Genomic DNA, 25,923 nt, shown 5'->3' on the forward strand with positions numbered 1-25,923 from the left:
ACAAAACCCTGAATGAGTCATTGAGACCAGAGAGAAAAGAAGAGGATCTGGAAGCTGGGGACAGAAAACCAAGTTTCCAGTGATGTGGAGAATCCACATCAGTATTAGCGGGAAGGAACATTATTCACCACAGCTGGAATTTGTTGGGTTGATTGCCCTGGACTGTTTAAAGGGAAAAAAGTGAAATGGGCAGTGAGCATTATTTGCTACTGAAATATGCATAGATAGATAGAAAAACAGATAAAAAGGACAACTGAAGAAATACCAAAGAGCAACAACTGATTCAAGAGATGCATGCTTATTTATAGGAAAGAAAGCATAACAATAAACTGTCTAATCTAATGTGGATGGTCTGGTATTATCAGCATCACTCCTGCCTCTTCCCACAAAGCTGTCCTGTCTACTTCTCTTTTATTGCTGTTGTTGCTCACCTGGAGGTTTCCCTTACAGCATCTTCTGGATTTAATGTTTATAATTTTGTATCTTTGGTCTAGAGTCAAATGCCATGTAATGCTTGATAATGTGAAGCATTATCACATGGTGAAAGCCACAGAAGAAAATTTATTTAGAGTTCAATACACACACCATATATTTCAAAGGCATCATCTGATTGCATCTGCAAAATCACCTTCTGAAACAGGTTTTATTGTCGTATTTATATTTGATACAACTAAAGCACAGAGAAGTTAAGCAGCTCCCTAATATCACACAGCTAGCAAGTAATGCAACAAGGATTCTACCCTCTGAGCTTTTTCACTGCACAGAGCATCTATATCAGTCCGTTCTCATGCTGCTATGAAGAAATATCCAAGACTGGGTAATTTATAAAGAAAAGAGGTTTAATTGACTCACAGTTCCACATGGCTGGGGAAGCCTCAGGAAACTTATAATCATGGCAGAAGGTACCTCTTCACAGGGCAGCAGGAGAGAGAATGAGTGCCAGCAGGGCTTGTAATACCAGGTGCTTGTAAAACCATCAGATCTTTTGAGAACTCACTCACTAGCACAAGAACAGCATGGGGGAAACTGCCCCCATGATTCAGTTAGCTCCCACTAGGTCCTGCCCATGACTTGTGGGGATTTGGGGGATTACAATTCAACATGAGAATTGGGTGGGAACAAAGCCAAACCATATCGGCATTCATCCCTCTTTCATAGTTATCTGTTAATATTCATCGTCTTGATGATTTAAATGATCACATCCTTTCTTCCTAATAACCGTTACCTCCTTGAAAAGAAGTAGCATGCCCTAAGCCGCCATGTACTTACTTCCTTTTGCACAGTGTCAAGATCTGGAATGATTTGCTGTTATTTGATAACTTTTGAATAACTTATAGAAATTGTGTTATATTATTCTGTTCTGTTCTAATAGCTTTTAAACCTGACTTCTTTTTCAAAGTTTATGTGCACAATTTGCAATGGACAGTTTGCCGGTCAACCAGTTATATGGCAGCGATTCATTAGAAACCGCTGAAAGGGAAATACAGCATTTCTTTCCTCTTCAAAGCACTTTAGGCTTGATTAAACCTCATGCAACAAGTGAACAAAGAGGTAAATATTTAAGAATAAAAGTGAATGTATACATTTTCTCCAAATTTTGTGAACATTTAAAAAATTTACAAGCAGAAAAGCAAAACAGGAAACAGAAAATTCAAAAAAAAGAAAAGTTGCGATGAGTACTCCTATCCTTCATTTAGATTCAACAATTAACTTTGTCGTATTTTCTCTTGCTATCTCTCTCACCTCTCCCTCCCTCATCCTTCTCTGTCTTTCTCTTAATCAGAAATGATATTGAATTTTGCTGAAGTCTTTTTCAGAATTTATGAAAATGATGAGTTGTTTTTTCCATGGATATCTTAGTACGGAATATCATGTTAATGATATTTCAAATATTGAACTATATCCTTCCATTCCTATATAGATGTTGCTTAGTTATGATGCATTTTTAGATACGCTATTGGATACTATTTGCTTATATTTTACTTGTTTTTTTTTTCGTATTGAGACTTAAAAGTGAGATTGATCTCTGCTTTCCATTTTTTTGGTTTGATATCGATCAGGTTTAGAAATCAATGGAATACTTCATAAGGAATGTGAATATATTTTTCAGTGCTCCAAAAGTGTGTAAGCAGCACTGAGATTGGTATTTGGAGGTCTGGTAAAATTTTCCCTTGAAAATATCTGGGCCTGTTGTTTTTTTGTGGGATAATTATTTGATTGCTTTCTCTGTTTGTTTTATGGAAATTGCTCTATTAAAGTTTTCTATCACCCTTTGAGTAAATATAGTTAAATTATATTTTCCTAGGAAGTTATCTATTCCAGCTATGTAATTTGTAAAGTAATTTCTTATCATTATTATATTTTCTCCATTTCAGTGATTATTTCTACTTTACCATTTCTTATTTCATTCTCTTTCAAACAATAAAAATTTAATTTATTCATGAGTTCTATTTTTTTCTCTTTTCTAACTACTATTTTTGGTTTTATCTTCATGATTTTCTTTCTTCTATTTTCTTTTTTTTTTTTTAATTATACTTTAAGTTTTAGGGTACATGTGCACATTGTGCGGGTTAGTTACATATGTATACATGTGCCATGCTGGTGCGCTGCACCCACTAACTCGTCATCTAGCATTAGGTATATCTCCTAATGCTATCCCTCCCCCCTCCCCCCACCCCACAACAGTCCCCAGAGTGTGATGTTCCCCTTCCTGTGTCCATGTGAGCTCATTGTTCAATTCCCACCTGTGAGTGAGAATATGCAGTGTTTAGTTTTTTGTTCTTGCAATAGTTTACTGAGAATGATGATTTCCAATTTCATCCATGTCCCTACAAAGGACACGAACTCATCATTTTTTATGGCTGCATAGTATTCCATGGTGTATATGTGCCACATTTTCTTAATCCAGTCTATCATTGTTGGACATTTGGGTTGGTTCCAAGTCTTTGCTGTTGTGAATAATGCCGCAATAAACATACGTGTGCATGTGTCTTTATAGCAGCATGATTTATAGTCCTTTGGGTATATACCCAGTAATGGGATGGCTGGGTCAAATGGTATTTCTAGTTCTAGATCCCTGAGGAATCGCCACACTGACTTCCACAATGGTTGAACTAGTTTACAGTCCCACCAACAGTGTAAAAGTGTTCCTATTTCTCCACATCCTCTCCAGCACCTGTTGTTTCCTGACTTTTTAATGATTGCCATTCTAACTGGTGTGAGATGGTATCTCATTGTAGTTTTGATTTGCATTTCTCTGATGGCCAGTGATGATGAGCATTTTTTCATGTGTTTTTTGGCTGCATAAATGTCTTCTTTTGAGAAGTGTCTGTTCATGTCCTTCGCCCACTTTTTGATGGGATTGTTTTTTTTTTCTTGTAAATTTGTTTGAGTTCATTGTAGATTCTGGATATTAGCCCTTTGTCAGATAGGTAGGTGGCGAAAATTTTCTCCCATTTTGTAGGTTGCCTGTTCACTCTGATGGTAGTTTCTTTTGCTGTGCAGAAGCTCTTTAGTTTAATTAGATCCCATTTGTCAATTTTGTCTTTTGTTGCCATTGCTTTTGGTGTTTTGGACATGAAGTCCTTGCCCATGCCTATATCCTGAATGGTAATGCCTAGGTTTTCTTCTAGGGTTTTTATGGTTTTAGGTCTAACGTTTAGGTCTTTAATCCATCTTGAATTGATTTTTGTATAAGGTGTAAGGAAGGGATCCAGTTTCAGCTTTCTACATATGGCTAGCCAGTTTTCCCAGCACCATTTATTAAATAGGGAATCCTTTCCCCATTGCTTGTTTCTCTCAGGTTTGTCAAAGATCAGATAGTTGTAGATATGTGGCGTTATTTCTGAGGGCTCTGTTCTGTTCCATTGATTTATATCTCTGTTTTGGTACCAGTACCATGCTGTTTTGGTTACTGTAGCCTTGTAGTATAGTTTGAAGTCAGGTAGCGTGATGCCTCCAGCTTTGTTCTTTTGGCTTAGGTTTGCCTTGGCGATGCGGGCTCTTTTTTGGTTCCATATGAACTTTAAAGTAGTTTTTTCCAATTCTGTGAAGAAAGTCATTGGTAGGTTGATGGGGATGGCATTGAATCTGTAAATTACTTTGGGCAGTATGGCCATTTTCACGATATTGATTCTTCCTATCCATGAGCATGGAATGTTCTTCCATTTCTTTGTATCCTCTTTTATTTCCTTGAGCAGTGGTTTGTAGTTCTCCTTGAAGAGGTCCTTCACATCCCTTTTAAGTTGGATTCCTAGGTATTTTATTCTCTTTGAAGCAATTGTGAATGGGAGTTCACTTATGATTTGGCTGTCTGTTTGTCTGTTGTTGGTGTATAAGAATGCTTTTGACTTTTGTACATTGATTTTGTATCCTGAGACTTTGCTGAAGTTGCTTATCAGCTTAAGGAGATTTTGGGCTGAGACAATGGGGTTTTCCAGATATACAATCATGTCATCTGCAAACAGGGACAATTTGACTTCCTCTTTTCCTAATTGAATACCCTTTATTTCCTTCTCCTGCCTAATTGCCCTGGCCAGAACTTCCAACACTATGTTGAATAGGAGTGGTGAGAGAGGGTATCCCTGTCTTGTGCCAGTTTTCAAAGGGAATGCTTCCAGTTTTTGCCCATTCAGTATGATATTGGCTGTGGGTTTGTCATAGATAGCTCTTATTATTTTGAAATACATCTCATCAATACCTAATTTATTGAGAGTTTTTAGCATGAAGGGTTGTTGAATTTTGTCAAAGGCCTTTTCTGCATCTATTGAGATAATCATGTGGTTTTTGTCTTTGGCTCTGTTTATATGCTGGATTACATTTATTGACTTGTGTATATTGAACCAGCCTTGCATCCCAGGGATGAAGCCCACTTGATCATGGTGGATAAGCTTTTTGATGTGCTGCTGGATTCGTTTTGCCAGAATTTTGTTGAGGATTTTTGCATCAATGTTCATCAAGGATATTGGTCTAAAATTCTCTTTTTTGGTTGTGTCTGTGCCAGGCTTTGGTATCAGAATGATGCTGGCCTCATAAAATGAGTTAGGGAGGATTCCCTCTTTTTCTATTGATTGGAATAGTTTCAGAAGGAATGGTACCAGTTCCTCCTTGTACCTCTGGTAGAATTCGGCTGTGAATCCATCTGGTCCTGGACTCTTTTTGGTTGGTAAACTATTGATTATTGCCACAATTTCAGCTCCTGTTATTGGTCTATTCAGAGATTCAACTTCTTCCTGGTTTAGTCTTGGGAGAGTGTATGTGTCGAGGAATTTATCCATTTCCTCTAGATTTTCTAGTTTATTTGCATAGAGGTGTTTGTAGTATTCTCTGATGGTAGTTTGTATTTCTGTGGGATCGGTGGTGATATCCCCTTTATCATTTTTTATTGCATCTATTTGATTCTTCTCTCTTTTTTTCTTTATTAGTCTTGCTAGTGGTCTATCAATTTTGTTGATCCTTTCAAAAAACCAGCTCCTGGATTCATTAATTTTTTGAAGGGTTTTTTGTGTCTCTATTTCCTTCAGTTCTGCTCTGATTTTAGTTATTTCTTGCCTTCTGCTAGCTTTTGAATGTGTTTGCTCTTGCTTTTCTAGTTCTTTTAATTGTGATGTTAGGGTGTCAATTTTGGATCTTTCCTGCTTTCTCTTGTGGGCATTTAGTGCTGTAAATTTCCTTCTACACACTGCTTTGAATGCGTCCCAGGGATTCTGGTATGTTGTGTCTTTGTTCTCATTGGTTTCAAAGAACATCTTTATTTCTGCCTTCATTTCGTTATGTATCCAGTAGTCATTCAGGAGCAGGTTGTTCAGTTTCCATGTAGTTGAGCGGTTTTGAGTGAGATTCTTAATCCTGAGTTCTAGTTTGATTGCACTGTGGTCTAGATAGTTTGTTATAATCTCTGTTCTTTTACATTTGCTGAGGAGAGCTTTACTTCCAAGTATGTGGTCAGTTTTGGAATAGGTGTGGTGTGGTGCTGAAAAAAATGTATATTCTGTTGATTTGGGGTGGAGAGTTCTGTAGATGTCTATTAGGTCCGCTTGGTGCAGAGCTGAGTTCAATTCCTGGGTATCCTTGTTGATTTTCTGTCTCGTTGATCTGTCTAATGTTGACAGTGGGGTGTTAAAGTCTCCCATTATTAATGTGTGGGAGTCTAAGTCTCTTCGTAAGTCTCTAAGGACTTGCTTTATGAATCTGGGTGCTCCTGTATTGGGTGCATATATATTTAGGATAGTTAGCTCTTCTTGTTGAATTGATCCCTTTACCATTATGTAATGGCCTTCTTTGTCTCTTTTGATCTTTGTTGGTTTAAAGTCTGTTTTATCAGAGACTAGGATTGCAACCCCTGCCTTTTTTTGTTTTCCATTTGCTTGGTAGATCTTCCTCCATCCCTTTATTTTGAGCCTATGTGTGTCTCTGCACGTGAGATGGGTTTCCTGAATACAGCACACTGATGGGTCTTGACTCTTTATCCAATTTGCCAGTCTGTGTCTTTTAATTGGAGCATTTAGTCCATTTACATTTAAAGTTAATAGTGTTATGTGTGAATTTGATCCTGTCATTATGTTGTTAGCTGGTTATTTTGCTCGTTAGTTGATGCAGTTTCTTCCTAGTCTCGATGGTCTTCATATTTTGGCATGATTTTGCAGCAGCTGGTACCGGTTGTTCCTTTCCATGTTTAGCGCTTCCTTCAGGAGCTCTTTTAGGGCAGGCCTGGTGGTGACAAAATCTCTCAGCATTTGCTTGTCTGTAAAGGATTTTATTTCTCCTTCACTTATGAAGCTTAGTTTGGCTGGATATGAAATTCTGGGTTGAAAATTCTTTTCTTTAAGAATGTTGAATATTGGCCCCCACTCTCTTCTGGCTTGTAGGGTTTCTACTGAGAGATCAGCTGTTAGTCTGATGGGCTTCCCTTTGAGGGTAACCCGACCTTTCTCTCTGGCTGCCCTTAACATTTTTTCCTTCATTTCAACTTTGGCGAATCTGACAATTATGTGTCTTGGAGTTGCTCTTCTCGAGGAGTATCTCTGTGGCATTCTCTGTATTTCCTGAATCTGAACGTTGGCCTGACTTGCTAGATTGGGGAAGTTCTCCTGGATAATATCCTGCAGAGTGTTTTCCAACTTGGTTCCATTCTCCCCACCACTTTCAGGTACACCAATCAGACGTAGATTTGGTCTTTTCACATAGTCCCATATTTCTTGGAGGCTTTGCTCATTTCTTTTTATTATTCTTTCTCTAAACTTCCCTTCTCGCTTCATTTCATTTATTTCATCTTCCATTGCTGATACCCTTTCTTCCAGTTGATCGCATCGGCTCCTGAGGCTTCTGCATTCTTCATGTAGTACTCGAGCCTTGGTTTTCAGCTCCATCAGCTCCTTTAAGCACTTCTCTGTATTGGTTATTCTAGTTATACATTCTTCTAAATTTTTTTCAAAGTTTTCAACTTCTTTGCCTTTGGTTTGAATGTCCTCCCATAGCTCAGAGTAATTTGATCATCTGAAGCCTTCTTCTCTCAGCTCGTCAAAGTCATTCTCCATCCAGCTTTGTTCCGTTGCTGGCGAGGAACTGCGTTCCTTTGGAGGAGGAGAGGCACTCTGCGTTTTAGAGTTTCCAGTTTTTCTGTTCTGTTTTTTCCCCATCTTTGTGGTATTATCTACTTTTGGTCTTTGATGATGGTGATGTACAGATGGGTTTTTGGTGTGGATGTCCTTTCTGTTTGTTAGTTTTCCTTCTAACAGACAGGACCCTCAGCTGCAGGTCTGTTGGAATACCCTGCCATGTGAGGTGTCAGTGTGCCCCTGCTGGGGGGTGCCTCCCAGTTAGGCTGCTCGGGGGTCAGGGGTCAGGAACCCACTTGAGGAGGCATTCTGCCCGTTCTCAGATCTCCAGCTGTGTGCTGGGAGAACCACTGCTCTCTTCCAAGCTGTCAGACAGGGACATTTAAGTCTGCAGAGGTTGCTGCTGTCTTTTTGTTTGCCTGTGCCCTGCCCCCAGAGGTGGAGCCTACAGAGGCAGGCAGGCCTCTTTGAGCTGTGGTGGGCTCCACCCAGTTCGAGCTTCCTGGCTGCTTTGTTTACCTAAGCAAGCCTGGGCAATGGCGGGCGACCCTCCCCCAGCCTCGCTGCCACCTTGCAGTTTGATCTCAGACTGCTGTGCTAGCAATCAGCCAGACTCCGTGGGTGTAGTACCGTCCGAGCCAGGTGCGGGATATAATCTCGTGGTGCGTAGTTTTTTAAGCCGGTCCAAAAAGCGCAATATTCTGGTGGGAGTGGCCCGATTTTCCAGGTGCGTCCATCACCCCTTTCTTTGACTCGGAAAGGGAACTCCCTGACCCCTTGCGCTTCCCAAGTGAGGCACTGCCTCGCCCTGCTTCGGCTCACGCACGGTGCGCGCACCCACTCACCCGTGCCCACTGTCTGGCACTCCCTAGTGAGATGAACCCAGTACCTCAGATGGAAATGCAGAAATCACCCGTCTTCTGCGTTGCTCAGGCTGGGAGCTGTAGACCGGAGCTGTTCCTATTCGGCCATCTTGGCTCCTCCCCTTTCTTCTATTTTCTAATAGTTTTTTCTCATGTTCTTCTTCTAGCTTTTTGAGTTGAATATTAAGTTTATTTATTTTCAACTTTTAATTTTTATTGATAAGAATTTTTAAGGTTATACATTTTCCTTTGATTACTGCTTTAATTATAGCCCACAGGTTCTAATGCATCGTGTTTTCATTATCATTATTGATTATTGATAATTAATTATTGAAATTTTGTAATTTTGGTTTGTATTTTCCCTTGGGCCTTTGAGTTATTCAACAAATAAATTATTTTTAAAGAGATTTTTTAAAATTCTGGTAGAAGAAAAAGCTTGCATTTTTTTGAAATTATCATGGTGTTGCCGAACTACCATATGGCAAACTTTTGTGAAGATTCTACATGTATGAGGAGAAAAAATATTATCACTAGTGTCATGGTGAAAAGTTTGAATATAAGATAAAACCAGCCTTACAGTTCGATTCATCTTGATTTATTTTTTCCCAGCTTGATCTGTCTTGAATTTCGGGGGTCTGTCAGAAACTAGAGGTATGAGTCACCTGTTTTCAGTATATTGTTGGCTATATTTCCTGTATTTTCTGATTTATAATGGTGGTGGCCATGTTATTTGATACATAGATATTTAAAACTATTCATGGTAAATTTAGTTTTTAGCATTACACAAAGTTCTTATTTGTCTCATTTAATGCCTTGGGGCCTGAATTCTGTATTGTTTGCTATCAAGACCACACACCCTGCTTTCTTATTATTTGCATTTGCCTTGTACGTTTTTGCCCATTTATTTATTTTTAGCCTTTTTGAATCACTTTTTTTAGGCTTGTCTCACACATAAAATCCATAAAGGCAGATTTGTATTCATGACTTTCTCTCAAAATACATGTTAAACAGCCAAATTCACTATAATAAAACAGTACACAACTCACGTATTTTTAATTTTTTAAATTGAAACATAATTGTCCATATTCATGGGGTACATTATGATGTTTTGATACATGTACACGTTATGTAATAATCAAATCAGGGTATATAGCATACCCATTACCTCATAACTTTATCATTTCTTTGTGGTGAGAACATTCAAAGTCTCCTCTTCTACGTATTTTGAAATATACAATGCGATATTATTAACTATAGTTACCCTACTATGCAGTAGAACACCAGAGGTTATACCCATAGACTTATCTCTCCCTATTTCTCCCTGCCCCATACCCTCCCCACCTCTAGTGAGCACCATTCTGCTCTCTACTTCTAGGAGATCAACTTCTTTAAGTTCCACATATGAGTGAGATCATGCAGTATTTTGTCTTTTCTGTGCCTGACTTATTTCACTTAAGATAATGTCCTCTAGGTTCTTCTATGTTGCCACAAATGACAGGATTTCATTACTTTTTATAGCTGAATAATATTCCATTATGTATATACATCACACTTTCATTATCCATTCATCCATCAATTTTTGTTGATAATGAATAGGTTGATTTTATTTAGGTTGATTCCAAATCTTGGCTGTTGTGGATAATGCTGCAATAAACATGTGAGTACAGATATTTCTTCAATGTACTGATTTTATTTCCTTTGGATATATACCCATAGTGGGATTGCTGGGTCATATATGGTAGTTCTATTTTTTATTTTTTAAGAGCTGCTGAGCCTTTTTGCATGTATCTGTTGGTCATTGTATGTTCAATAGATATCTTCTGAGAAATGTCCATTCAGGTTTTTACCCATTTTTAAATCAGAATCCTTTTTTGGGGTTTTTGTTTGTTTGCTATTGAGTTTAGTTCCTTATATATGCTGTATATTAACCTTTTGTCAGATGCATAGCTTGAATTCTGTAGGTTGTCTCTTCACTCTGTTGATTTTTTTCTTCACTATGTAGAATTTAGTTTGATATAATCCCATTTGTCTGGTTTTGCTTTTGTTGCCTGTGCTTTTGAGGTCTCACCAAAGAAAATCACTGCCGAGACCAATGCTATGAAGCATTTCACCTATATTTTCTTCTAGTAGTTTTGTTGTTTTAGGTCTTACAGGAAAAAAATTTAGTAGATGAGATAAACTCACATAATATATTTATTTTATGTTAATAATATGTTTAGTTTCAAACATCTTAGTATTTTAAGTTATATTTACTTTGCATGTTATTTTTCATTTACTGTTGTTCTTCTTTGTGTGGTCTTTTACATTTTCTTTTGTGTCTGAGAAATTTATTTGTTCTGGAAGCCATTTTTATTGCAATATCTATCAGGGTTGTCCAAGGGAAAGAATATAGTCATGGGTTCTTAGTTTCTGTTTCTGATTGGGCCAGTAAAGCCCCTTCCTCATTCTTCTTTTCTGGTTATCACTAGAGACAGAAACTAAAAACCATGGCTTTGGGCTGCTAAAAGCCTAAAACAAAACACAACAACAACAAAAAAAGGTGGGATGGATAGGCTTGAAAGTTCACTCTTCTTGACTGAGTGCCTATTATTTGTTTTCTCTGCTTTAAATGATATCCTATTACCTTTGTGACAATTAGGTACTTAATCTACTTTCTCATTTCTTGAGCTATTCTCCTATTTTTTGAACTTGTGTTAAATGTTAAATGTACTTTGTCAGAAAATATATTATTTACATATATGCTGGATAGAAATAATCCTAGGCTCACATTTTTTTTCTTGGAGATTCTTGACAGGGTATCTCTATTCTTGTTTCCTGCATTTCTTTCAGGAAACCTGGTGCCATATTGACTTTTGTTTCATTGTAAGTAATATGGTGTTTTGCCAGAAGAAAGTGTTAATTTTTGTTTGTTTCTCAAGTCTAGTAGTTTTACTAATATATGTCTGAGATTTGACCACTCTTGGTTTCTTTTTCCAGATCATGTTAGTCTTTTTCACTGTCTAGATTCTTATCTTCTCTTATTTCAAGAGGGTTTTCCTGCCTTATAGTTTTAAATATTAGTTCTGTTCCATTGTTCTTTTTTTTTTTCTTAGGGATTTCACCAGCTGGAACTAACAGGGGATTCTTTTGAAGTTTCTGAGTATTTAGATTGACCTACTCAATTTTTAGTTAAAAATATTCTCTTTTGGTGTGATGAAGTCAAATTTCTTAAATAAATATAGTAATATATATTATTTAATTGTATACACAGATATGTACACACACACACCTACATACACACACGTGTAGACATGCTTATCTTTGCCTAACTTCTGTATCTATCACTTTCCCTATTGACTTCTCTTTCTTTATTTTGCTTTCCTTTACTTAGCTATTTTTACTTCTGTTCTCTATGTCCTTCTCTGTATTTTAAGTTACATTAGACACCTAGTTTATTTCTGTTATTTTATCTTTGTCTTTCATGAGTGCAGCTTTTATTTCACATCTACTTATTGCTTGGCCATTTCTAGTTTTGAGTTTGAAGTTCTGATTTATGATTTATGATTTTTTTAATGTTCAAACTGCTTAATTCACATTAGGGTGTCGTGTTACAGTTTGGGGGGGTATTTGTCATCCTTCTGCTGGCTTTCGTTCTTCCTCCCTCCCTTCCTCTTTCTCTTTCTTTTATTTATTTCTTTAACAGGGGAATAAATTTTTTAATTAGCATAGTAATTTTAATTTTATAATGGCTCAGTAAAGATTAATAAGGGTTTGGGTTAGCTCATTTCATTTCTCAGCTCAGATTTTCTCTTGGTTTTGTATTAATATAATTAGGTAGTTTCTTAATAGGTGGGGCCTTTGCAGGGGGTGAATCTGTCTCACTACCTGCAGTACTCTCTGTTTATCTTGAACGTTAACCTGAGCCACTTGCTGTCTTTATCTAAGAACTGTAAGAGACTTTTCTTTTCCAAGGTGCCTCGTTTTACCAGGAAGTATTGATTTCCAAAAACTGCATTAATCTTCAAATACCTTGCTTGCAATGCCACAATCACCCACTCCTACCCTAATTCATTCTTCATGGTGCAAAGGAAATTATCGTTTTAGAGCACAGATCTGAATATGTTCTTGCTTAGAGTGCTTCAAATGTTTCTTGTTGTTTTTAGAGGAAAGTCCAGATTTCTTCACAGGGCATAGCTCTTGATAATCCTTCTTCTACTTACTTGGCCAACTTCATCTCCAGTATATTTTCACCCAGTCACTTCTTCCTGCCTTCTGCACTTGGCATACATTACTCACTCTGCCTGCAATGTCCTTTCCCTACTTGTCCACTTGGTGATCACACCTTATTTTTACCATGCTTAACACAAAGGTCAGTGTCTCTGTGAAGTCATCCCTGACCTCTCCAGAGAAAGTTAATTGTTTTCTCACCTGTGGTTCTGGGGACCTTATATATTACTCTATAATAATGATCACTTTCTCATGATATCTTTATAGGCCTTGCTCTCTGTTGAGACAGTCTCTGAGGAAAGGTTTATGTTTTCTTTCCTTTCATTTCTGCAGTGCCTGTCTTAGGGCAGATCCTGGCCCCCTCCCTTCCAGCAGGAGAGGTCCAGCCTTCTCCAGGCTGTCTGTTGGTTATAATCATATTGCCTTTAGCTCCCAGGCCACTCTGTGTGCTTTTGATCTGGAGCAAAGAAGAGGCCATTTTACCAGAAAGCTCCCAGTTTCTCAGTTGGTTCACCTTTGTCTCTAGAATGTAGCCCTCAAAACTTAGGCTGTTGGTGAGATTTTGACAACATTTGCTTTGTTTAATTCCCTCGATGGTACTCTGATTCTTCAGGGAGAAGAGTTCAGATTGGCTTTATCCTTCAATCCATATCTAGCAAGAAATTCCTTGGCATTTGTAGTGTGAAGGTGAAAATAGATCTTTATTCTTAGCATGAGAGCAGGTCCCTTCCCCTTCTACTCTTGTGGCCTACTAGGTGTTTCAGGTGGTTTCTGGAAAGGTGAGCCTCAGAGACTGAAAATCTACATTAACATACTGAAGTTCTGAATGTCGATTTGGTGCTTTGGAATTTTAATTTAGTTTGGCAGAGTTTTGCCATGTTAAACCACAATATGCAAATTAAACTATCATTTTCCTTAGTTATTTCAGTCTACTTGAGTATGGAGGAAAAGTGAAGCAATCTGCATTATCAAATATCTGTTTTTCTTAGAGCAGATCCTGAAGATGGTTAAGGAGGCTGGATTTGATCTGACACAGGTGAAGAGAATGTTCTTAACTCCTGAGCAAATAGAGAAAATTTATCCAAAAATAACAGGAAAAGACTTTTATAAAGATTTATTGGAAATGTTATCTGTGTAAGTTTCTGATACATAATTATTTGCATTATAAAAGTGGTAAATGTTTGTTATAGAAACTTTGAAAAATGCAAAAATTAATTAAAACATTTCATCTAATCTCATTCATGAAAAGACATTCTGCTAACATTCATGGTTCATCTTTTTTCTATTTCCTTACCTCCCTCCCTATCTTCTTTTCTCTCTCTCCTTCTGTCTCTCCTCACTCCCTTTCTTTCATTCTTTCTTCTTTCCTACTTTCCTTTCTCCCTTTCCTTCCCTTCCCTTCCCTTCCCTTTCCTTTCCTTTCTTTTCCTTCCTTCCTTCCTGTTTCTCTAGGTCTTCACATTAGATATAGAGGCTGCCTCAGTTCAAACCGCTGCTTTGCCAACATACTTAATTGTTGCCTGAGTTTCCTTATCTGTTGAATGGGAATAATAATAGTATCTATCTAATAGGCTTGTTGGCAGGGCTACGTAATTGATGTGTTGAAAGTACCTAGAACAGTGCATGACAGATATTAAACACTTGATAAATGTTAGCTATGATTATTAACATCTTTTTTTACATGTGTTGATACCTTGTCAAACCATGTATACATAATAACATAAATATTACGATAAGAAATACACTCTTTTAAAACTTCTTTCTACATGATGCATCTGTTCCTGACAACACATACTTTTATAACCACCACATAGAAATTAAAGGCTAACATTTATTGTTTCCTTAATTCCAGGCCTTGTGATGAGCTGTACACACTTTATTTCATTTGACTCTTATAATAATAACTCTATGAAGTAGTTTTACTAGAATTTCCACTTTGATTTTGAGAGAACATAGGCCCAGGGCTAGAAGTTGTCCACAGTCACAAAACTAGTGTTTCGCTGGGTCCTGAACCCAGGGAGTCTCTGCTTTTAACTGCTGCTTTCCAAAATTCTCTTTTACACAGAGTTCATAATTATGTGAACATCATTATCGATGTACTATGAGTTAAATTTCTTTTCTATTTTATATATATTAAACATCAAAAATTTTCCATACAGTCATGCTTTGCAGTACAATATTTCAGTCAGTAATGAACTACATGCACAGCAGTAGTCCCATAAGATTATCATGGAGCTGAAAAATTCCTATTGCCTTAGTGACATCATGATCATTGTAATGCAATGCATTACCATTTCTGTTTATATATGTTTAGATACACAAATAACACTGTATTACGGTTGTCTACAGTGTTCAGTATAGTAACAAGCTATACAGGTTTATAGCCCAGGAGCCATAGGCTGAACCAGATAGCCTAGGTGTGTAAGAGGCTATTCTATCTAGGTTTCTGTAAGTATATTCTAGGATGTTTGCACTACAATGAAATAACCTAATGTCACATTTCTCAGAATGTATCTGCATTATTAAGAGGTACATGACTGTACGTACACACACACATGCACACACACACACGTGTGTATAAAATACGTATAAGAAACCTCTTTAATTGCACGTCTTCTCTTTTTTCAGTTCCTGACAATTTGTCAATGAGTTTAGGAAGGCAGAATTTATAAAGTTAACAAAATTTAATGGAATATATGTGCTATTTAGATATAAATAATAAGCAGAATCCTAGGACTGCACCATGACAGCTTAGAAAACTAACTTTCATACTTATTGCAGGTTGCATTTTCTGGGAAGCTGAAAGAGTTTCTTGTTCAGGCTATTGAGTAAGGATGCCATGAGGAAGACAGGGCAAAGAAGCAGGATGGGGATGACGGCAAGTCAAGATGTAGTGCAGACCAGACAACGGCCTCTGCTAACCGCAGCTAGATTGGTCTATCAGAGTTGTCCAGTATTGGCTGAGATGACCAGGCTGTTGTATGCTCACATCACTCAGTTACTTGAAGTAGGCCATCCTGGCAATGAGGATGGCCTGAGCAAGGTGGCTATCTTAACTTGAGGCAATCCCTGAAGGGGTTAGAGGCTGCTGGACAACCATAAAGCAACAAGTCTTGAATCCATGACAATGTCTCTATTTACAGACCTCAAAGTAGCAAAATAATAAGACTTCATTGACAAATATTCTCTAGAATTAAATTATAGCACTCACCTAGCATATAAACCTATTAGAAGAGGGAGAAATGAAAAAAAGAAAGTACATGATTGCACTGATAAGGACAAAGAATAAAAAGGAGCTCCCTGGCCCAGGCTGCAGTGTTCTGTCTTTAGCCTTGTTTGCCGTGTCAACAGTTTTCAGTAGGCTGGGTCTTCTGAAAGCACCGTTCTTTGCAGGGGTCCATCTATGGTCATGATTCTGACCAAGTGGAATGCTGTTGCAGAATGGAGACGATTGATGGGCCCAACAGACCCAGAAGAAGCAAAAGTACTTTCCCCTGACTCCATCCGAGCCCAGTTTGGAATAAGTAAATTGGAAAACATTGTCCATGGAGCATCTAACGCCTATGAAGCAAAAGAGGTTGTTAATAGACTCTTTGAGGATCCTGAGGAAAACTAAAGTGTATACTGTGAAGTATGTACCTGTTTAATTATTATTTTATTTTATTTGCTTGTTGCAGTGACTGAGGCTAGGACAAACCTGTCCTAAAAAGAGAAGAACTTTTCCTAAATTCCTGAATCAAGCTTTATTTCCTGTGAGACACACTGTTCTATTGCATAGTAGCCACACAGCCTCAAAGCTGCACCTTGTAGATGCTGATGACCTTGGGGATTCTGGTTGCTTGTAACCAGGCTGAGGATGCTGCAACCAGGCTGGAGGGATGGAGACAACAGGGCAAGCAACGCACCCATTGGTTCACACACTGTGGTCTTGAGCTGTGGTGTCTTCTACCATGATATAAAAAGCCTCATGTAGTCCCTCTACTCAGCTCCTTTCCACTTCTCTGCTTTGAATGGCCAAAGTTTCTTTCTTTTTATCTTTATTTGTTCTAAACAAAAAAAAACAAACCAAACCAAATCAAAACAAAAAATAGGATACATGTGCAGAACGTGCAGGTTTGTTACACAGGTATATGTGTGCCATGGTGGTTTACTGCACCTATTGACCTGTCCTTTAGGATCCTTCCCCTCGCCCCCCACCCCCTAACAGGCCCTGGTGTGTGTTGTTCCCGTCTCTGTGTCCATGTGTTCTCAATGTTCGACTCCCACTTATGAGTGAGAACATGTAGTGTTTGGTTTTCTGTTCTGGTGTTAGTTTGCTGAAGATGGTGACTTCCAGTTTCATCCATGCCCCTGCAAAGGACATGATCCTTTTGATGGCTGAGTAGTATTCCATGTACCACATTTTCTTAATCCAGTCTATTGCTGATGGGCATTTGGGTTGGTGTCATGTCTTTGCTATTGTAAATATTGCTGCAATAAACATATGTGTGCATGTGTCTTTATAGTAGAATGATTTATATTCCTTTGGATATATACCCAGTAATGAAATTACTGGGTCAAATGGTATCTCTGGTTCTAGATCCTTGAGGAATCACCATACTGTCTTCCACAATGATTGAACTAATTTACATTCCTACCAACAGTGTAAAAGTGTTACTATTTCTCCACAGCCTCACCAGCATCTATTATTCCTGACATTTTAGTAATTGCCTGAATGGCCAAAATTTCAGTGTACAGTGTACAATGATTGTACGGTGTACAGTGATTGAAAAACCCACAGTCACCTTGGGCTGGTGGGAATATAAAATGGTGCATCTTCTGGATAATCATTTGGCAGTTTCTTAAAAGGTTTAACATAGAATCATTATTTAACCCATCAGTTCTATTCCTAGGTGTATTCCCAAAAGAACTGAAAACGGGGACTCAAACATATACTTGTACAGTAATGTTTATAGAAAAATGATTCACAATAGCCAAAAGGAAGAAGCCACCCAAGTGTCCGTTAACAAAACAATGAATAAAGTGTGCTATAAAGATACAACGGAATATTATTTAGCCATTCAAAGGAATAAAGTATTGATGCATACTGCAACATGGATGAATCTCAAAAAAATTTGGCTAAATGAAATGTTAGACACAGAAGAACACATATTGTATGTTACCACTTATATGAGTTACCTAGAACAAGCAATTATAGAGAGAAAAAGTAAATTATAGCTTGGGGCTGAAGGAAGGGTGAAATTGTGAGTTATTGCTTAATGGGTGCAGAGTTTTCTTTTAAGTTGACAAAATATTTTGGAAATTGTTTGTGGTGGTGATGTTTGCAAACCATGTAAATGTCATTAATAACATTGATTTGTACACTCAAATGGTTGCAATGGCAAATTTAATACACACAACCCCTGACATATTGCCAGGATAAAAAAAATAGTAACAAAAATAGTGAAATAAGGAAGAATGATTTCTCAGACAAGCACAAAAAGCTCTTGCAAGAGAACTCTTCAAAACCCATTCCAAAATGATACAAAATTAAGTTAGTGTTACATTTTTAAAAGACAATGCATGTAATCCTAACATGGAAACCCTTAATTAAAAGTAAGCCTTTATGTTGGGAGTGTAAATTAGTTCAACCATTGTGGAGGACAGTGTGCTGATTCCTCGAAGACCTGGAACCAGAAATACCATTTGACCCAGCAATCCCATTACTGGATATATACCCAAAGGAATATAAATCCTTCTATAAAGATACATGCACGGATATATTCATGGTAGAACTATTTACAATAGCAAAGATATGGAATCAGTCTAAATGCCCATCAATGATAGACTGGATAAAGAAAATGTGGTACATATATGACATGGAATACTGTGCAGCCATAAAAGGGAATGAGGTCATGTCCTTTGCAGGGACATAGAGTTGGAAGCCATTATCCTCAGCAAACTAATGCAAGAACAGAAAACCAAACACCGCATGTTCTCACTTATAAGTGGGAGCTGAATGATGAGAACACATGGACACATGGGGGGAACAACACACACTAGAGCCTGTTGGTGGGGGCTGGGGGAGGGAGAGCATCAGGAAGAATAGCTAACGGATGCTGGTCTTAATACCTAGGTGATGGGATGATCTGTGCAGCAAACTACCATGGCACACATTTACCTATGAAACAAACCTGCACATCCTGTACACATACTCCTGAACTTAAAATAAAGTTGAAGAAAAAAGTAGGCCTTTAATAAAGTTCTTAAACAGTTAGTAAATAAAGGAAATTTTGTTTCAAACAAAATATAACAATACCAACAAACTCCCTAAACTCTTTCTTGGGCGTCTCTGACCTGAGAGTCCTGCTGAACCCCCAGCTGCTCCCCCAGGCCACCCCACAGCCCCCGCCTTTACACTCCAGCCTGTCCATCATGTTCAGAAGGAGCTGCACAATCTGTCCTGGTATTTTTCTCACCCCCTTCCTATTGTCTTCCTAACCTTTGGTTTAACCAGCAATTCTGAATCCTTGAAAGGGTTGGGTAGAAAGCTTACTCACAAGTTAATATTTTTAACCCTGTCCCAAATGTTTGTTCATTAACTCATTGCTCTGTAAATGTTTGATGACTGCTTACTTGCTCAGTCAGGCTGTCTATAGGTAAAGATTAAGGCCCATCTCCCAGCTCTGTGATTTGTGTGCAAAACTTCAATATGGAAACTGATAACTGCTGAAAGATTAGTGTATAGCACTGTCATTTATTTTATTAAGTGCATTCTTTCTTTTCCTAGAACTTTGAGAAGATAGTACATATGTTCACGTCAATATACAAACATTTGGCACAGCTTCCTGGGAGGAATAATAAGAAAAACATGCTTTGGAGGAGAACTCAAGATACAAAAATGAATGGCTATGCATAATAACAATAAAAATGTATTCCCCAAACAAATCTTAATGTTTATTTTTACCCGATCTTCCAGAAAAGATTTAAGGTATATAAATGCACACAATCTACAACAAGATAATTGAGGGAGGAACACGGAATGTGGGGAAGAAGAGAGTAGGAGAGATCAAATAAAGCCAGGAGTGGAGTTAAATATAAATGCATACTGCCTAATGTATATTGAAAATTGGTCAAAGTTTTGACTCTAAATTTTCTTGCAGAAAATGAGGAAAAGGATGACATGTAGATTTATATAGTTTGCAAACTATAGTACTGTCCAACAGTCCAGGCAGTGTAACTAACTCCCTCATGGTAAGATAATGCAAGAAGGTGGTAATAAGCCAATTTTGTTTTTGTTTCTTTTCCTCTCTCACGATGTACTCTGAATGATGTTTTCTGCAGTGGTATGCCCTTAAGCCCATAGCCAGAGTAATGTGTGGTTCCCAGCATGTTAGCCGTGGCACCCTCTTTTTCATTCCACTCAGGAGAAATATTAGATTGCACATGATTGAGAATAATGTTGCTGAATGATTAACTTTTCAATCTAATTTCTTAACTCTAATATTATTAAAAGTAAGACGCTCACAAGCTTTGATCCTTCCACATTAGTAACAGATTACTCACTGCAATACTTTCATATTCCAACATAATGTTTGAGAAGCATGCCTGTGAGCAGTGTTAAATTATACAAAATCTAATTATGTACATAGGAGATATCAGTAAGGATATTTCTCAATCTTTCTCCAGAATGCAGTAAAAAATAAGGTAAGTCGATTATCGGCTTCCTTTACATTGTGCAGAGAAATAAGTACAGTCAATTATCTTCACTTTCCTCACTTCCTTCACCTTCCCTGCTCCCGCAGGTTGAATAGTATTATCTGATGCTTTCCATGGCCTGATAGTATTTGGATATTCATAATATGATTGTGCTGAGTGGCACACTGCTATTGCCTCAAGAATGATCCAGACCTTCGAATGCATTGGGGGGGAAAAAGAAAAAAAAAAAAACTCTCTTAAAGTGATATCGTATTTCACCAGCAGATGGCAAGCTACACTCAGTTGTGTGTATATGTGACTAAAGTTGTACAAAGATTTCATACACAAGACATAGAGAAAGGCCATTTCTTTCTAATTGAAGTAGTTAGAAATCTAATAGTCAATGTCTAAAGAGATCTATCCAATTAAGCTTTAAGTTGAGTTCGTCTTGGTCTCGAGGGGATTGTATTTGGAACACAGCAGCAAGAGGTAGGCATGTAAGGACTGGGGTTAGCAGTACTTGGAAATATCTTCTTGACTCTGGGGGAGAAAGATTTTAAAAGGCTAGAAAGTCACCAGGGCTTCTGCTAAATGGGCTGGTCTTGAATTTCGGCTGGACTTTAGGTGGTAAAAGCATGGCCTGGATCACTGTGGCTGAGGCAAGTAAGGCCTGAAAAATCAGCAGGAAAAGTTGGAGCTTGAGGCTGAGAACTGTCAGCTGATGAGATACCCAGGAGGGTGGGGATGTGGGTCTGAATTCAGGGACGGGCTCAGTAAGTAGGCAATGGGACACCTGTGCAGAAAGTGCCCCTATCCCATCAGCCAAATACATGAGGATGACTTCGCTGGGATGAGGTCAGTGTCTACATGAATTCCCCTAGACGGAACAGTCCCCATTCTCTAGTACTGGCTCAGTCATGCACCTTGACCCTAAAGCCAGAGTCTCTCTGATGGCTACACCCAGTCCATCCAGCCCAGTTCCGTGACAGGACACCCAAAGCATTCTTGATTTGAGCCTAATGCTCTCCAGTACCTTCTTTGGATGCCCTGTGGAAGATGGACAGATTTCGTAAAATATGCTGTCCTCTATTTGTGGCCCTCTAGCTGGACTGTCTTGGTGCCCTTTCTGGACACTGAAAGGGATTCCTGACACTGATGCCTATCTGAACTGTGTCTGAACCTGCTCAACCATTGGAAGCTACTTTGGATGACCTCCAAAGCCAAACATTTTATGCATTCCAAAAAGGGAGAAAGATGACTCAGCAATTGTCTGCCTAATTTTCAGCTGCTGAACTATTTCAATGACATAATAAATATTTTAAATGATTATAATTATTCTTAAAATGTTAGTGAATTTTAAAAGTCCATCAGTTTGAATCAACAACATTATTTTAGATTTATTTTGGTACCATGGCGAAATTTTATTCATAATACCATTTTTTTGCTTAACTTCAGTTCTTTACACCTTGTTATATTATTCAAGTTCTTATAATTTTATGAGATTTAGGAATAGTCCTCTGATTATATGCCCTCCCTGTTAGCTGAATATAATTGTTAATAAACAATTTAATTGTTTTCCCTTTTCATAATATGTCATTTAAGTGAGCCATACTGGCCATTAGAAAGTTGTTCTCATTGAGATACTGCAGCTGCATGTTTTAGTTATAAAATTTCATACAAATATCACAACTAAATATATTAGACTTAGGCTGTAAAGGCAAAATTACACACCATGGCTTTGTTCTTGCCATTAATTACCTCTTTACAAATATTTTCTTACATTCCAGTAGGCAGAAATTTCTCTCAGGTAGCAAAGCAAATAAATACTGTAAGTTCTGTAGTGGTGATCAACATATTCTTTCCTTAATAAATTCGAAAAGAAAAAGACATGAAAAAGCATGAAGACAAAAGTCGAAGGCTTAGGGATTAAATAGTGTATGGCTGCCAGTTACGGAAATTGACAGAGACATTCTGTTGCTTGACACTACTTTATAGTTTGTGCTGGAAAAGTATGGTGGTCAAACTTTAATATTTTTATGATTGTCATAGTGTGATGAGTATGAGAATGTGAATCTCAACCTCCAATTGCAGGGGCCATATTGACAAGGGTTCTAGCTCTGCACCCTGAAATTCACTGCCACCTTTGCAGCAAGACCACACTACCTATGGGTTGCTGCCAGTCAGTGACTGAGCACAACAGGATACTTAGAGCTATCCCTGGGAGAAGAGGGACTCCTTTGACAGATGACTGGCTCAAGACTCCCAAGTAACCTTGCCAAACTTTCCTTAGACTTTACAGCAGTCTGGAATGCTTCTACCCAACCTTCCTTCACTCAGGGTGGACATCCATTGTGCTCTGACAGCTCTCCCATCCCTACCCAGATCCCTCCCCATTCTCTCTCACAGGCGTTTTGCACATTTAATTCTGTTTTGGCATTTGCTTCTCTGAGGACCCAGATGAAAACACATATGATCAAGGGAATAGTTTTCAAGTCAGCATGTCTAAATGTCTTTAAATCAAACTACATTCTATATATATCCCTGTCTGATAATATTTTTGTAGTATCTGATAGTTATAAAAGTAACACATGTTCATTAGACAAAATATGGAAAACCTTTACGGCTTGCACTCTTTTTTTTTTTTTTTTTTTTTTTTTTTGAGACTGACTCTCACTCTGTCACCTAGGCTGGAGTACAATAGCGTGATCTTGGCTCACTGCAATCTCCGCCTCCCCGGCTCAAGAGATTCTCCTGCCTCAGCCTCCCGAGTAGGTGGGACTACAGGTGCCCGCCACCACGCCTGACTAATTTTTTGTATTTTTGGTAGAGACGGGGTTTCACCATGTTAGCCAGGATGGTCTCGATCTGACCTTGTGATCCACCCGCCTCAGCCTCCCAAAGTGCTGGGATTACAGGTGTGAGCCACCGCGCCCAGCCTATGCTTTGCACTCTCTTATGGCAACATTTTTTATGGTCTTTAGTATTCAATAATGAAGGAAAGTTATTTGTGTCACAAACACCTATCCTACCCTGACATGACTTGGGAACCACATTTAAAAGTCCATTTTCACAAATTATTGGTAAAATAAACTCTGATACATCCAAGCTATGCAACTGTCCAATATAAACCTACTGTTGCATTCTTTAGTGGAGCAATTTTCATGCTGCCTTATTAAGTTCATACAGCAAAACAGAAGGAAAACCCAGAAGGATTCACATCAAAATGCTAGTTTTGATATTTTGAGTAGCTACTTTGATATTTTGGGTCTTTTTGTTTTATTTCATGTTTTTGCTTATTTCTGTTGTTTGAATAATAAGGGGGGATACTCAATTGCTATCCTAGGGTTCAGCGTCTTCTTTGGGGTACTTTAAATTAAAGTAGATATTCTATCTTGGGTACTTCATTCATCTGGAGAACATGGCATGCTTCCTTATCAGTTAAATCACAGAGTTGACAATTAACTGATATTATGGCTAATAATATCAGTTAATTACTGATATACTGTTGGGTGGTATGCCTCTCACTATGATGTAATACATCTTTCAGTGTAAACTGCTTTTCAAAAGTATTTGCCAATAGGAAATATGGTCAGTATTAGCATAAATCAGACTATAACAAGAAGCAGAAATTTGTTATCCTGTTGCTTTTTCTATGGTGATAAATAAATAGTCCCTCTAGCAGCCCAGATTTATGTTACCAAGAAGTCAGTGGACTTTGGACTGGTAAATCAAAATTCAGGAAATTTGAGGGCCCAGATCTGTCTCTAGCTATGTGCAAGAAATCAGACAAACTTACACAACCTTTCTCCAACAAGCAAGGTTATGACTTCTGAGGTCTTATTCAACCTTTTCATTCCATGATTCCAAACAATCATTCTTGCTTTTTGAATGGCAATAATAGCAGGTACATCCTTGCAGTAAAAATGTGCTCTTCTTTTTCACTCAGGGACTGGTTACCCCAACCAGAAACACCCTCAAGCTAGTAAGGGGTTTTGCTGTAAGAATGCAATAGACCATCTTATAGGTATCCAAGGAGAGAAACCAAAAGTGTGATCAGACTGCATTGGTTTGGAGCTGAAAAGTAAGAACTAAGGCTATTTATGTAAGTTCTCATGTATCTTAAAAGAAGTCTAGACAGAGAGCATCTATTGGCAACTCTGCTATACTCTAATTCTTCAGTTCCTGTAGTTAACCAGTTATATTACTAAGTTTGATTTGTTAAAAAATAGAGAAGGTTGCATAGGCTTTTCCAGCAGTTAAGAAATCTATCTTTCTATCTATCTATCTATCTATCTATCTGTCTGTCTGTCTGTCTGTCTGTCTGTCTGTCTGTCTATCTATTCATCCATCCATCTTTCTATCCATCTATCTATCAATCATCTATCAATCCATCTATTTATCTCTATACTTTGAGGGGCTCAAGTCACTATTTCCCAGCTGCCAGGAGTGTAGGAAGTGCTGAGAATGTTGTCAGCTGATGGTTCACAGATGAAGGGAGGAGCTTTGCCCAAGGTGGCCACCAGTTCCAACTTTACATTTATAATAAATATGGGGAAGGAGAAACAATCTTAGTGAGGGTTTCCATACACCATACACTTAGTGAGCATTTCCATACATTGATGGTCCAAGCATTCTGGGGCGTAACTGACAAGATCAAGAACTTTCCTTGCTGAGCATACTCCTTGGCCCAAAAATGCTATTTAAACAAACGTATCCCAAGGTACTAATGAAGGATGTGCACAGATGTTTGACTATTGAGATGTTTATTCAGTATTGTCAGTGAAGAAACCACCTAAGTATCCAATAGCACAACAGTTTGTTGAGTAATGCATACTATGGAATATAACACAGCTGTTAGAAATGAGATGGTATCTGCTTTCTTGACAGGAAAACTTATCTCAATAAAGGGCCAAGCAAAGGAGGCAGGTTATGAAACACATGTATAGCAGGTTCCTAGTTTTATTTGTTCAAATCATTTTATAAGTGCATAAGAAACACCTGGAGAATAATATGCCAAAATACTAATAGTGATTACCTCTGTGTAGTGGAGAGTAGGATTAGATAGGATTTTATTTCCTTTGGGCGTTGTGCATTTATTGAATGCCTTATAGAGAGTACATGCTTACTGTGTTAGCCAAAGGCCAATAAAATTGTTTTTTAAAATAAGTGCCTCCAATTGTCCACAATTATGAAATTTGTTGATAAAATGCTGCAAGATAAGTTCTTTTTTTCTGATTAAAGTATCCCAACTGTCAAGTAATTCTCATTTCAGAGATGGAACCTCAACTTTCCTCTCTGTACATTTATATTTAACTCCTCTCACATGTATTTAGGCAAAGAAAATATTTAAGTGAAGAAAACAAATTTTTGGCACTCACATGAAGGCCATTTTTAAGCTTGTCAAATTATTCTCAGGGTGGATGTCCTGGGAAGTAAGATGAGTGACATACCTCTCTTGTGGGTATAAAATACTTGAGCATTAGCCAACTAATTAGTACCTAACTCCTAATGGTACAGACAAACTCACTGTTTCTGGTGCTGCTTAAGAGGGTGTTGACAAGAAGCATCATGATCATGAAATCAGGTAACCAAAAAACAGGAATCCAGACATTGTCTGCCTC

At 38.0% G+C, this 25,923-nt stretch overlaps 1 protein-coding gene across 2 annotated transcripts in view; it reads left to right on the forward strand.

The window, feature by feature from the left end:
- Positions 1-19,552, forward strand: part of NME8 (NME/NM23 family member 8) — a 58,032-nt gene extending 38,480 nt beyond the window's left edge. Inside the window, exons 14-17 of one of the 2 annotated variants that reach the window (XR_008667483.1) lie at positions 1,400-1,551; positions 13,615-13,759; positions 16,066-16,256; positions 19,395-19,552. Coding sequence is in view for 1 of the 2 variants with exons in the window: in XM_019030612.4 (XP_018886157.2) it covers positions 1,400-1,551; positions 13,615-13,759; positions 16,019-16,241 (520 nt within the window). In the remaining variant the exon portion in view is untranslated. Of the gene's footprint in view, positions 1-1,399; positions 1,552-13,614; positions 13,760-16,018; positions 16,257-19,394 lie in introns of both variants that reach the window. The other variant, XM_019030612.4, reaches the window with a different exon arrangement.
- Positions 19,553-25,923: the final 6,371 nt, after the last annotated feature.

The sequence above is a fragment of the Gorilla gorilla genome, chromosome 6, assembly GCF_029281585.2.
Source record: "Gorilla gorilla gorilla isolate KB3781 chromosome 6, NHGRI_mGorGor1-v2.1_pri, whole genome shotgun sequence".
Lineage (NCBI taxonomy): Eukaryota > Metazoa > Chordata > Mammalia > Primates > Hominidae > Gorilla > Gorilla gorilla.